Raw genomic sequence first — 12,727 nt, forward strand, 5'->3', positions numbered from 1 at the left:
TGTCCCACTCATGAAACAGTTCTTCTTTACCATACGTTTGATAAGATGACTTATATCTATCTTTAGCTGACATCAGGGAACTATTTTTTATTTTCTTATAAGCATTCCAGGGTCGTGCATATCTGTCATTACTTTCCCTCAGGCCCTCAGATTTGGTTCCCTTTCAGATCTCCTCTCCTCCTTCTCACCCCCGCATGTCCACTGTTTCCTCACCTCTCTCTCCTAATTTTTACATTTTCTGTTTAGGGCTTACCTACCACACAGAGAAAGCTGTCTGTCACGAAGGACTTATTGTGAAGTTACGGTGGGCTTGCAGCCATTGGTTGGCTTTATTGGAAATCTATTTTTCCTGCTTCTTATTTGATGGCTTTCCTTCCTTTTTTGTGTTTGTCTCTCCCTTGCAGCATATTCTGTTTGACTGACTGACCTGTATCCTTCCACTTCTTACATTGATGCAACTACTTTTATCTTCTTCATTGAGCATTCCGTGAAAATTAATGCATTTCTTAATCCTCTCCCTGTGTCCTGGTTCCCCACTCAAATATCTGCTCCTCCTCTCTGCCCACATGCTCTTTGGTGCGCCTCACCTTTTCCCATCTTGTCTGTAAAAGCAGAGCACCAAGGATATCTTTGCTGGGGTATGGCTGGAGAGCAGACTTTGAGGGCTGTTCTTTTATTTACTGCATTTCACACAGTGCGAAAAAGCACAAGCTTTGGCAAACAAAAGCCTTCATGGCACAGGGAGATTTGCCATTTAATGCACTCACTCAGCTTGCGTCAGAGCCAGAAGGTGTCCTTAGCATGCACTTCTCCTGGAGGCCCATGGACTACCGCATAGGGCCAAATGGCTGAATTGTATGGAAAGTAAACTAGGCCTTGGCAAGTGCTTCTCTTCACATTCTGAGACTTCTTTATTCCTTTTTAAATATGTGCAGTGTTTACATAGTGAGAAGTATTTGCAAAATGAACCGTGCCATTTAAGAAGATTAAAAACATTGAATTCAGTGTATAGTTTTATGATGCCACAAGATATGGCTTTGTTTTCCCTCCAATATTTTTTAGTTGACCTTTTTTAACAATACTTTAGGGAAAAACATTGGCAAAGTCAACAGCTCAGTCCTTGCATCATAAAGGCACGATCCATTGGGGTTTACAATGCTTGTTTCACTTGCAACCCTTACAATAAATCTGTAATTATTAGTGGAAGGCCAGAGTCAAAATAGCTCTTGACTCACTCGTTGCCCATGTTTTTGAGAACTGAAGCCTTCCTTAATCGCCGCAACCCAGCACCGCATTTATTCTCCCAGGTGCTACTTCAGCCCAGAGATACACCCAACCCCATAGCCTGCTAGCAGCACATATTGCTGCCCTACATAAGGCTAGCATAAATTTTACAGAGGAAAAATAATCCAGGGTTGTATCCCGGGAGAACTGTGCCTTTAGATGAATACTGCTGCTGAAACCAGAAGAAAAAAGCAGACATATTGAAGCCATCTCTATTTCAGATAATATATCAATTTATTAAATAAATAAACATATACATACATATGTGTGTATATATATTATACACACACATACATACAGGCTCCGGGCAATAAACATTCATCAAAATCAAGTACTCTCTGGATCAGAATTCTTCCACACATTTTTCCAGTATGGGGTGTGTCCCACCATCTTCTGCTCAAAGGGTCTACTGTTCCCCTGACGTTTTGCACGTGAAGTCACCATTGGAAATCTCCTGCACTGCGCTGTCACTCCTGCCTCTACTGTCACTGTGTTTCAGAAGTCTCTGCTTCTAATAGCTATGGAGGCAGCGCTCTGGCCCATGGGTGGTGAATTTTCTTTCCTGTAGCTCTGATGTCACTCCCTAAGGTCATTCCACCCCAATATCAGCAATCTGGGACTGTGCTGTCACATTATGGTTGCCCTACACTTATACTACTACTCTTGATTCTCTGACCTCTGTGCTGTCACTCTAGTGTGCTTCTCGCCCTGAGCTGTCCCTCAGGGATTAGTCCACATGTGTCTTGTCACCCTAGGTTTCTACAGACCTTGGCCTATCACCTAAGGTTCTTCTGAACCACTAAGGCTCTCCCATTGTCACTCTTGTGCTATTACTGCAGCTATTCTTTCTTTATTTTCAGTGCCATCACTCTGCTCTTCTGCCCCATTCCTCTCGCTGCAGGGTTCTTCCTCCTCCTTGTGCTCTCACTCTAGGCTGTCCTATGCCTGTGCTGTCACTCTAGAGATTTTGTACACCTGAGCTGTGTATTTTAGGGTTCGCCTAACATTGTGCTGCCATTTGTGAGATTTTTCTATACCTGTGCTGCCACTCAAGTATTCTCTCCTTTCCTTGCTGTCATTGTTGGTTCATCTTTTTGGTGCTTTCACTTCAGGTGTATCCTTCACCTGCACTGTCCTGACAGGGTTCGTGTGTCTTGATTTCACGTTAGAGTTTGCCTCCCACTCTGCAGTCACTGTATGGTTCTTCTGTGGTCTTGAAGACATTCTAGGATCTCCTTGCGCTTAGGTTTTATCTTGCCCCTGTGCTCCCACCCTAGGGTTCTACTGCCACTGGACTCTCATTCTAGGATTCTCCTGTTCCTGTACTTTTACAACCCCTTTCTGTCACTCCACATTCTCCTTCTCGTGTGCCATCATGCTAAGGTTCTCCCATCCCTTCATCGTCACATTGGTGTCCGCATGCCAGTACTGGATTTTATGTGGTTTTCCATGTGTTGTTATTGGAATCTCACCCACCCCGCAGTCTCAGTAACAGGAAAAGGGTGGCCTCATTGGGGATCCTGTAGTATTTCAGGGTGTTTTGGTCTTCCAGCTCTCTGTCACTGTAGGTCAAACGTTGTTGATCTACCGGGATATTCACACGCTTCTCGATCATCATCTTCAGGTCCTGCACAGAGAGTCTGGCTTGGACATGGTAGATGTGGGTTCTGCCATTAGGGTTTCTCACAAAGATCTGCTTCTCTTGAGGTGGAGTACGGAACCCAGGGAACCATACTGCCGGCTGTAAAATGAAAAATAACTTATGAACGAAATTCATGTAGACCAAGAAATATTGTCCATTTGTACACAACAGCAAAATCTGGACTACAGCATGGTTAGGATTTTCAATTAAGGTCCTGTAAAGGTAACCAGATGCACTCATTTAATTTGATTCTCACTGATTGACATCATTGATCATCACAAACATCAGCACATAGCAAAAGACTTAAGGCACGATTAAGGCCTCTAGGTATTCTGAAACTTGAAGCTGCTCATGTTAAATGTAATCTTACTTGTATTTTTTGGAGGGATTGTCGTGAGGCTCCACAGGCCCTGTGCACAAGCACGTCCATGTTCACACATTAAGTTGACATATTTTAAACTATGACTTTTTACACACATTTGCTTCTGCGTCCACATGAGATATTGTACTCAGAAAATGTTTGCTTACAAATACATTTCTTCGTAGGCACATTATCACACCATAGAACATTCGGTCCAAGGACTGGGGTACACTGTGCAAACTGTCCTGGTTTGTTGTTGTCCATTCAGCCACAGCTGTGGGTGGTAAGAACCAACAATGACAGCTGGACCAGAGCCCAGGCACAGAACAAATGGGCCAAGTTTATTTAATGAACATCATCAAGCCTTTGTTTGAACAAAGGAGCTTTTTGATGCCGCCCGAGCCTGAATTCTAGCCCATCTGAATTCATCACCATCCTGAGAGAGACGGCGGCATGTTCTACACCAAGACTGACTACCAGATGACTCAAGCCCGTAGGTAAATGGGGAGTTAGACAACTCCAAGGTATTCTGGCAGCCCCACAGACCCTACGCCTATTAGGACAGGCAGCGCTATGTAGGGGCACAATTATATGTAATCATATAATCAAAGCAAAGGTACAGTAGTTTAATTGTTTATCGGCTTCGCCATTCTTGTAATCCTGGCTACAATATTGTTTTTCCCTCTATTAATCATTGCAGCACACATATTTTACACAAGAGTGCATTTGCTTCAATAAATATTGAAAATGCCAATCAGGGTACTTCTTATGATTACCTTTAGGCATGCCTGAGTTAACATCGAAAGGGTAGATCTGTTTCCACGATTTCCTTGGGGGAATTAGAGTTGTCATGTTCTGAGATTGCAGACACCATCTGGTACCCTATCAGTTTAGGGTCCCAGATGGCGCAATGTGAGCTAGCCTGTAACTAGGTCAACATATTGTGATGGTATACACAGACTAAGGGGGTCATTCTGACCCTGGCGGCCGGTGTCCGCCAGGGCCACCGACCACGGGAGCACCGCCAACAGGCTGGCGGTGCTCCCACGAGCATTCTGACCGCGGCGGTTCAGCCGCGGTCAGAAGCGGCAAGTCGGCGGGCTCCCGCCGACTTACCGCTGCTCGGGGGAATCCTTCATGGCGGCGGAGCGCGCTCCGCCGCCATGAGGATTCTGACCCCCCCTACCGCCATCCTGTTCATGGCGGGAAAGCCGCCATGAACAGGATGGCGGTAGGGGGGGTCGCGGGGCCCCTGGGGGCCCCTGCCGTGCCCATGCTAATGGCATGGCACGGCAGGGGCCCCCGTAAGAGGGCCCCGCAAAGTATTTCAGTGTCTGCCTTGCAGACACTGAAATACGCGACGGGTGCCACTGCACCCGTCGCACCTTCCCACTCCGCCGGCTCGATTACGAGCCGGCATCCTCGTGGGAAGGGAGTTTTTCCCTGGGCTGGCGGGCGGTCTTTTGGAGACCGCCCGCCAGCCCAGGGAAAAACTCATAATACCCTCCGCGGTCTTCTGACCGCGGAGCGGTATAATGGGGGCGGAATTCTGGCGGGCGGCCTCCGCCGCCCGCCAGAATCAGAATCACCCCCTAAGTCCCCATAGTTTTAACGCTTATGCTGCCCAAACATCTTACTTAATTAGTAGTACCCGTCTGATAGGGTGGTTAAAACAAAAAGAAGATTCATGAAGCATGTAGGAAAATACACATTCTACATTACAAGCTTACAATGAATAGTATCAACCTTTGCATGGCTGTGACTATGCTTAGAGGAATAGGGTGTAGCGCTGGCTCATAGAGCATTATCACCCGATCACTTTGTTGCAGGTCTTATGTTAGGAAGTGTGCCCACATTCTAGAGACAGGCAAACCCTACTTTCTAACTAAAAACAAAAAATGTAGACTCACTACCCCCTAGGTGTGCCTATTAATGATAACCTGTACCCTTCTGTATCCTTTATCTGTCTCGTCTAAGAGGCAATCACTGTGCATTTCCTGTCTCTGGATGGGAGTTCCTACTTAATTTTGGATACTGTTATAGTGGCATGCCTCCTTGATGCTAGCAGTTCGTTGCCGCTCTGGATCTGTTCCTTGTTTTGCTAGCTTCCTGCACTCCTACAGGGCTTGTGGCTTAGGGTTTTCTGGCAGTCTACTTACTGGCTTACTTGAGGCAGTGTGGAGGCAACTGCAGTGCTTTGCTTGTACTTCCCAGGCTTCAGTGGCTCCCTGATGAATTTAGGACTGGGTTTGTGGTTGCCCTTTTTTATGCTGCTGTGGGGCCCCATTATGGATGTGGATTACCCCCACCTCCAGGTTAGAAGGCTAGGTGTTTGGCCTCTGATGTCCCTCCTCTGTGTGCAGTGCCAGGGGCTATTTTGCCAGTGGGCAGGTAAATGATGTCCTAGGGTACTGACTGGGCTTATGCTTCCCACTATGCCCTCTCCCAGGTATGGTATGTGTGGGATATTGATGTGTTTTTCTGTCTCCTCACCTCTTGTAACAATACTATGTTCTTCTTTCTGCCATCCATTCTTGTTGGAGGTTGTCTTGTCCTGTTCTGATGTTTCACCTGGACTTCACTGGCTCCCTCCTGGGCTTGAGGCTGGTCTTCTCTACAGTGTTGCAGCTCTCTGTTAATAAGTATTGATACCCCCAAGCTGGTTGACTGATGTGGGCCATCCCTTGTGTGCTCGCTGTTGCGTTACGGGCTAGGGTTTAACTTCTCTCAGTGGACTGGGGCCCCTTCCCTTAAAGACATATGAGGGCTCTCCCTTTTTCACAAGTGTGGGCTAGCCGTAGGCTTTACCTGTGCTCCCTGCTGGGCTCGAGGCTTGTGGGATGTGTGTCCCATCTCCCTATCTTGTACTTCCTGTTTAGGCTCTATGTGCCTCTGCCTCCTTGCTGGAGGCTGTGTGGTTCGGGTTTCTGGCACACTGCTGAGCTCAGTGTTCCCCAGACTCTTGTTCTACTGTGCAGACTGGTTTTGAGCTACCTCCTGTGCACCCTGCTGGGCATGTGGAATATCTGCATTCCTTGATGGCTTCTTGTGTTGGCAGTGTGTTGCCTTGTTGGACTTCAATGGGGTTTGAGTGGCACTGATTACAATTTCTGGCCTGCCTTTCCCTACCTCCCAGCTGGTGTTGGGTTATGATCCTCGACTGGGATGTTTACTAGATCACTGGTTTCTCACTCCACTTCTCTTTGGAGTGGGTGTTTGTGGTAGGTCACCCTCTGTGCTACCTGTGTGCCTTGGACTGTTCTGTTTTGGCCACTAATAGCCTAAACTGCCCCACTCCCCTTTTAATTTTCACTCATGGGAGAAGAGGTGGTCTTCCACTGTGATCTCTGAAATAGTTATTTTTGGAGTGCAGGCTCCACCTTCCTGGCCACAATGCAGTCCTTCCTTGCCTCCCCAGTCTTTTGTTTGGTGTACAGATTGTTTTTCGGCTGGCTGGACCCGCCCCTCCATGTCGAGCTTGGCTTGTACCAGCTTAGTATTTCCTGCCTTTCTGCCAACCAGTCGGAGCTCGCAGCTCCTAAAAGGGGTGGGGCGGGTGCGGCGCGAGGTCGGGGAAATACATAAAAAAAAATTTTAAACCTTACCTTAACTCGCCTCAGTCTCTGCTGCAGGCACAGGCTCCCAGCCTGCCCTGCGCCAATCTCCTGACGCTGCCCAAAGCAGGATTTGCTGAGAACGCAGACTGTGCAGGCTCTCTCCAGCCCAACAACACAGTTGCGGGGCTGGAGACAGCCTACTGTGCATGTGTGTTTGGCCCGCCCAAGACAGCCGGCCAAACACACATGCGCTCTGAGGGAGAGTGCTTAGCACTCTCCCTCAGTGCACGCCACCCCCAATGCCCCATAGTTTATCATCCTTTCGTCTGAAAGGTTTGCAGCTTCTGCTGCTGGGCGGGGGGGGCGACCCTTATGGAGGAGCCGCTCCTGCTGCCCACAGCTGTATGCTGGAGGCCACCCCTTTTCTGTGTGGAGTTGGTATTTCTGCCGCTCTGACCCTGTTTCTTTTGAGGGTGCGATGAGTGGGCCTGCTACATGTGTTTTCTGAAGAAATCAGAGTAGAGACTACTGGTAAATTATCGAAGCAATGGGCCCCATTTCCAACTAAAGGCCAATGGGCGAGGTAGTTGTCTCAGAGGATGGACTCAGAAAAGGTATGATAAATGTGTATTTTCAGTTTTTATGAATTTTGTGGTTCTGCAAATAACGAGGTGTGATTGAAAGGTAGTATATGTCCCTTTTACTTTCTGATTTGGTCTTCTGTGTGCTTCAATTTTGCATGTACTCATCGTCGGAAGCGAGTGGTGTTAAATTTTCCTTGAGGTAACTAGGACCTAGGCTAGTACCTAGACTATCTTAAAAGAGACTCGGGCTTCTACTGGAAACCTCTGACTTGTTTTTACGCTGGAAGTGACTGCTTGGATTTTGTAAGAACAAAAGGTGTAGGAGTGTTGTTGTAAGGGTAATTGGGTGTGAAATCATGGCTGCATCTGTAAGTGGGTATGAATGCCAGCTGAGTGGGAACTATTTTGGAGACTGCAAGGGTTTGTATTAAGGTACTGGACTTGTGTGAAGCAGACAAAGGCTTGTAAAGATGAACATATTTGTTGATGTTTGTATCTTGGAGGTGGCATGAGATTGCAGAATAGATCTATATTTGTGGAATGTGTGAGCCCAGAAATTAATACTAATATTTTTTCTCATATGTAATATACTGATGCACTAATGTGTGGAAATGTTTGAAATGAAAAATAATGTCAACACGAAAATTGTGCTTTACTCAGAATAGCCAAGGCCTGCATATGTTATGTGTTTGTTCTATTAGTCACCATTGAGTGTGAGGCCTACATGAAAACGAACTAGAAAATGTGTTAATGTCATGTTAGGGGTTAAAATGTTTTCTGTAAAACTAAAATGCTGAACTAGGGGCGTGGCTTCGGGTGTCAAGATGGCGGTCGCACTCTGAGAGTGCTCTGGACCCCTCCGTCATCCGCCCGTAGTTAGAGTGGCCTGACCGAGTTGAGGACGTCGTCTTGACGATCCTTGCGACCCCTGGACCCCTGGGAATCTCCGGCGGCGAGTAACTTCATGAGAGCGGCCCCGTTCCCGAGCCGCGCCCGATCCGTCCGATCCGTCCCTGGAAACAAAATGGCGGCCGGGGCTGATTTCCGCGGCTGAGTCGGGGCCGAACCGACGATCCCGCCCGATGCGGTCGAGCTGGAGCGGAGGTGTGGCGGGGTGAGGAGAGAACCCTGGAGGGAGCTGAGGCTGCGCTCCAAACGTGGTCCCCGCGGCATGCAGGAGCAGTGCTGCTGCATCTAGGGGGAGAGAGCGCTGTGTGGGTGGCGCTGCGGCCGTGCGCCGGCTCGAGGGCATCGGCCGAGGAGAGCTGAGAGGCTGCGCTGCACCCAGGGGAGACCCTGCGGGCCGGGGCTGGAGCGGCGGAGGGGCGTTTGCGGAGAGGGACTTCCTGGTGTCGTGAGTGATGACAGAGGTGTGCTGAGGGTCCGCGGAATGTGGCGGAGACACCGGGATGGGACGAGGCCTCTCTGAGGATACTGACACGTCCGAATAACCAAAATTGAACGGAAAGACTTGGGGCCACCCTCTCCGGGTTCCCGTTCTGAACGGGCCCACCGCGGACCGCTGCCGCGCCGAGAAACACACCGTGATCCGGCCCAACGAAGGGCATAGGCCTTGAGTGACTTCATGGCGCCACGGGTGCAGCGTGATCAGCCCTGGGGCCGGTCGAGGCCCTACTGAAGGTAACGGCACGAAGTGACAACAGGGTGGGGGAGGGGAGAGGAGTTAGGGAAGAGGATACCCTACCCCCCCCTTACCATTTAATACCTAATGGCGGTTAGCGGCTGGGTCGGGATGGAGCCGGACCCATCGTGGAGCCACCGGATGCCAAAGGTGGAGAAGACCACAACTTGGGCCTGAACACCTCTCCCCACGCCCTCTTTATAACTGTGGTAACTACAAACGCGCAGGGGACCTAGGCTGGACTTGAAAGACCGCAAGAAGTGAGCTACCTGACTCCTGTTTCCGATATTGCGATGGGGAGAGACAAGGCGAACAAACAACCCCCACCCTCCCAGCAAAAGATTGACCAGTTCACGACGCCGGCGGGCCAGCGAGGAGAGGGAGACACAGCCAGCGGAGGCCCCGCACCAGACGGAGTGAGTGCCATCCTTCAAGCCATTCAATCATCACAGTCTGCGGTAGAGACTAAGATCGGGGAAGTGCGAGAAGACGTGGGTCTTGTCCGACAGGACCTCAGAAACGCAGTGAACCGGATCACTGAGGTTGAAACTAGAGTCTCCCAGACTGAAAACGACCTAGCCGACCTCAGAAGTAAAGTGGCCCAGCTGCAGACCCGAACCGGCGAGCTTCACCGCCGTGCGGAAGATGCAGAAAACCGGTCAAGACGCAATAACCTGCGTTTCATCGGACTCCCAGAGGGCATAGAAGATGGTGGTGCATCTGAGTTCCTAGAGAAGTGGATTAAAACCTGGATGCCAGAGCAGTCCCTTTCGCCCTGGTTCGCGATCGAAAGAGCACACAGGGCATTGGCTCCGCGCCCCCCTCCAGGCGGCCCAAAACGTCCAATGATTGCGCGCTTCTTCAACTTCAAAGATAGAGACAATATCCTTAAAGAGGCTAGGAGGTTGGAAGATCTTCAATGGGAGAACCATAAAATCCTAATTTTTCCAGACTATACCCGTGAGGTCCAGACCCGCCGCCGGTCGTACGAACACGTTAAGCAGAAACTTAGAGGGATGCAACTTTCATACATGCTCCTCTTCCCCGCGCGGCTCAAGGTCCTCCTGGCCGGGCGAGCGCATTTTTTTGAAACACCTGAAGAGGCTTGGGACTGGCTGACGGAGGAGGGTGTCGGAGCCCGAGGGGGGCCCTCGGGACACTCGGAGAGGGCCCCTCGGGTTGGTCCCCTCGCCCCGGGAGGTCCCCGGAGGAGCCGGAGGCGCACCAGATCCCGGAGAGGGAGACCGAAAGACACAAACACCTTGGAAAATAATGAGGAAATCCGAGACTTTGGCTCACAAACAGAGAGGGAACCCGCGGAACCCTTGGGGCCTCAGACCCCAAACCAATCAATAGATGACAACAACTTGAGCCAGTCCCCGGCCCTTGGTTAATATGACGCATTTGACACCCACTGATGGGAGTCCAAAAGACTTGGGATGTCAGACTTACCTATGCAGACCTTACAAGGGTCACTATAGAAGGCGCCAAGCCTCCCTAATATATGACACCCGAGACTTGGCAGGCTTTCTCTAATTGTAATTGATCCGACTATATGGAGGGGTCCACCACTCCACCCCAAGGACAGTCCTGCTGGCTGTCTGGTTTTGGTTGGGTATTTGGGCGACAGATGCTTCCGGGGTGGGAGTATGGGGAGGGGGGTGGTTGGGGGGTGGGATTTTTGAAGTTAGTTTAGATAGGAATTGGAATAAGTTGGTTAGGTCTCTTATTATTTCTTTGTTATGTTTGGAATGGTCGCCCCTGGGTCCACAGCCTGACACTCAGCCCTATGTAACACCTACGCAACTCATGCCTGGCACTCACTAACCCAGGTCCTTTCCTGGAACGTAAATGGCCTGTTGGACAAGATCAAGAGGTCAGCAGTATTTAACACTCTCCGCAGGTACTCCCCCCTCAGTGGTCCTCTTGCAGGAAACTCACCTCCTTGGGACTAGGTGCCCCATGCTCATGCGGGGAGGATATGACAGAGTATACCACGCGGGCTTCTCCAGGGGCTCTAGAGGGGTAGCCATTTTACTTCATCGCTCTCTGCCTGTGGTGATCACAGCCACGCAGGTCGACCCACAGGGCAGATTTGTTGTGGCCACGGGGACTCTTCATGGAACACCGATAAACTTTATATCTGCATATGCCCCCCCGACGAGACTTGATGCCTTCTTGCACTCACTCCGCCGAGTGGTTGTGGGACTGCCCCAGGGGACCACCCTGTTGGGAGGGGACTTCAACGCGGTTCTTGATCCCGATTTGGATGTATCCGGCGAGATCACGGCCAGTAGATTAGCCAGGGCTTCGGCTCTGACTGGTTGGACCGAGAGCCTTGGCCTTTGCGAGGTATGGAGAACCTGGCACCCTAGGGATCGTCGGTGCACCCACACGTCGGCCGCCCACCAGACGCAATCCAGAATAGATCTGGTATTCATGTCCGCTCTGGACCTCTCAAGCGTCACAGGGACAGAGATACTTCCCCGGGGAGTTTCAGACCACGCACCGGTGCGGGTCCGCCTAGGTGGAGCAGATCCCTCCAGACGCCCGATATGGCGCCTAAACGCATGGTACCTTCAAGACAAAGACTACACCCAGGAGATCAGAAATCAACTAACCCAATATTTTGATCTGAACCTGGGGTCGGTCCGGTCCCCGGGAACATTATGGGCCGCCTGTAAGGCTACCCTTAGAGGGCATGCCAAGCACCTTCTCCGCACCCGCGAGCGAGACAGGAACTCCCAGATCTCTGACCTGGAGGCTAGGGCCCTGAGACTGGAACGCCAACAAACGACCTCTTCGTCTGCCACTGCCCTGAGGCAGCTGACTATGGTCAGAGAAGAAATTAAACACATAATGCTAGACTCGGCTAGGTGCATGTGGAGAGCTTCGGTAGCCCGTATATATGGCTGGGGGGATAAAAATGGGAAGCTCCTGCACTGGCTGGCGGCTCGCCCTCTGGCCGGCAGGGTTATACCTGAGATTTTAGAACCCTCGGGCTCCCTCTCCAGGACACCTGCTGAAATTGCACAGAGCTTTGCCTCGTACTATGCCCGCCTCTATGCAATGCACCCCCGCCCTGCCATTGAGAAAGAGACCCCTCTTTTGAATGACGTCACTCTCCCCAGGATCTCCCTGGAGGCAAGAAATAGACTGGATGAAACTATTAGCCTCGCAGAGATAACCAGTGCAATTTCCGGCTTGGCATCGGGCAAAACTCCAGGCCCTGACGGACTCCCGGCAGAGCTATATAACAAATGCAGTGATATACTGGGTCCCCACTTACTCAATATGTATGGAGAAGCCGAGAAACTAGGCCGATTCCCCACCGAGATTGACCAAGCTACGATAGTTGTGATACCAAAAACCCATCGCGGCATTGTTCGGCATACCGACCCATCTCACTTCTGAATATTGAGATCAAAGTGCTTTCCTTGACCCTGGCCTCTAGATTGAAAGAGATAATGCCCACACTAGTGCACCCTGATCAATGTGGCTTTATGCCCACTCGTAGCACCAGGCACTGCATTAGGCGGCTGCATGTGGCTCTGGCACATCGCAGGACTCTGTCACACACACCCTTGGCATTACTCTTACTAGACTTTGAAAAAGCCTTTGATACAGTGGATTGGTCCTACCTTGAATTGGTCCTGC

The 12,727-nt window shown here is 50.4% G+C and overlaps 1 protein-coding gene across 1 annotated transcript in view; it reads right to left on the reverse strand.

Moving 5' to 3' along the window:
- Nucleotides 1-1,495: 1,495 nt before the first annotated feature.
- The window catches only part of LOC138266178 (2'-5'-oligoadenylate synthase 1-like), a 33,495-nt gene continuing 22,263 nt past the window's right edge, over nt 1,496-12,727 (reverse strand). Inside the window, exon 6 of the mRNA XM_069214652.1 lies at nt 1,496-3,025. Within this exon, the coding sequence (XP_069070753.1) occupies nt 2,753-3,025 (273 nt within the window). The 3' untranslated portion in view covers nt 1,496-2,752. The remainder of the gene's footprint in view (nt 3,026-12,727) is intronic.

Source organism: Pleurodeles waltl, chromosome 11 (assembly GCF_031143425.1).
Source record: "Pleurodeles waltl isolate 20211129_DDA chromosome 11, aPleWal1.hap1.20221129, whole genome shotgun sequence".
NCBI classification, from domain to species: Eukaryota; Metazoa; Chordata; class Amphibia; order Caudata; family Salamandridae; genus Pleurodeles; species Pleurodeles waltl.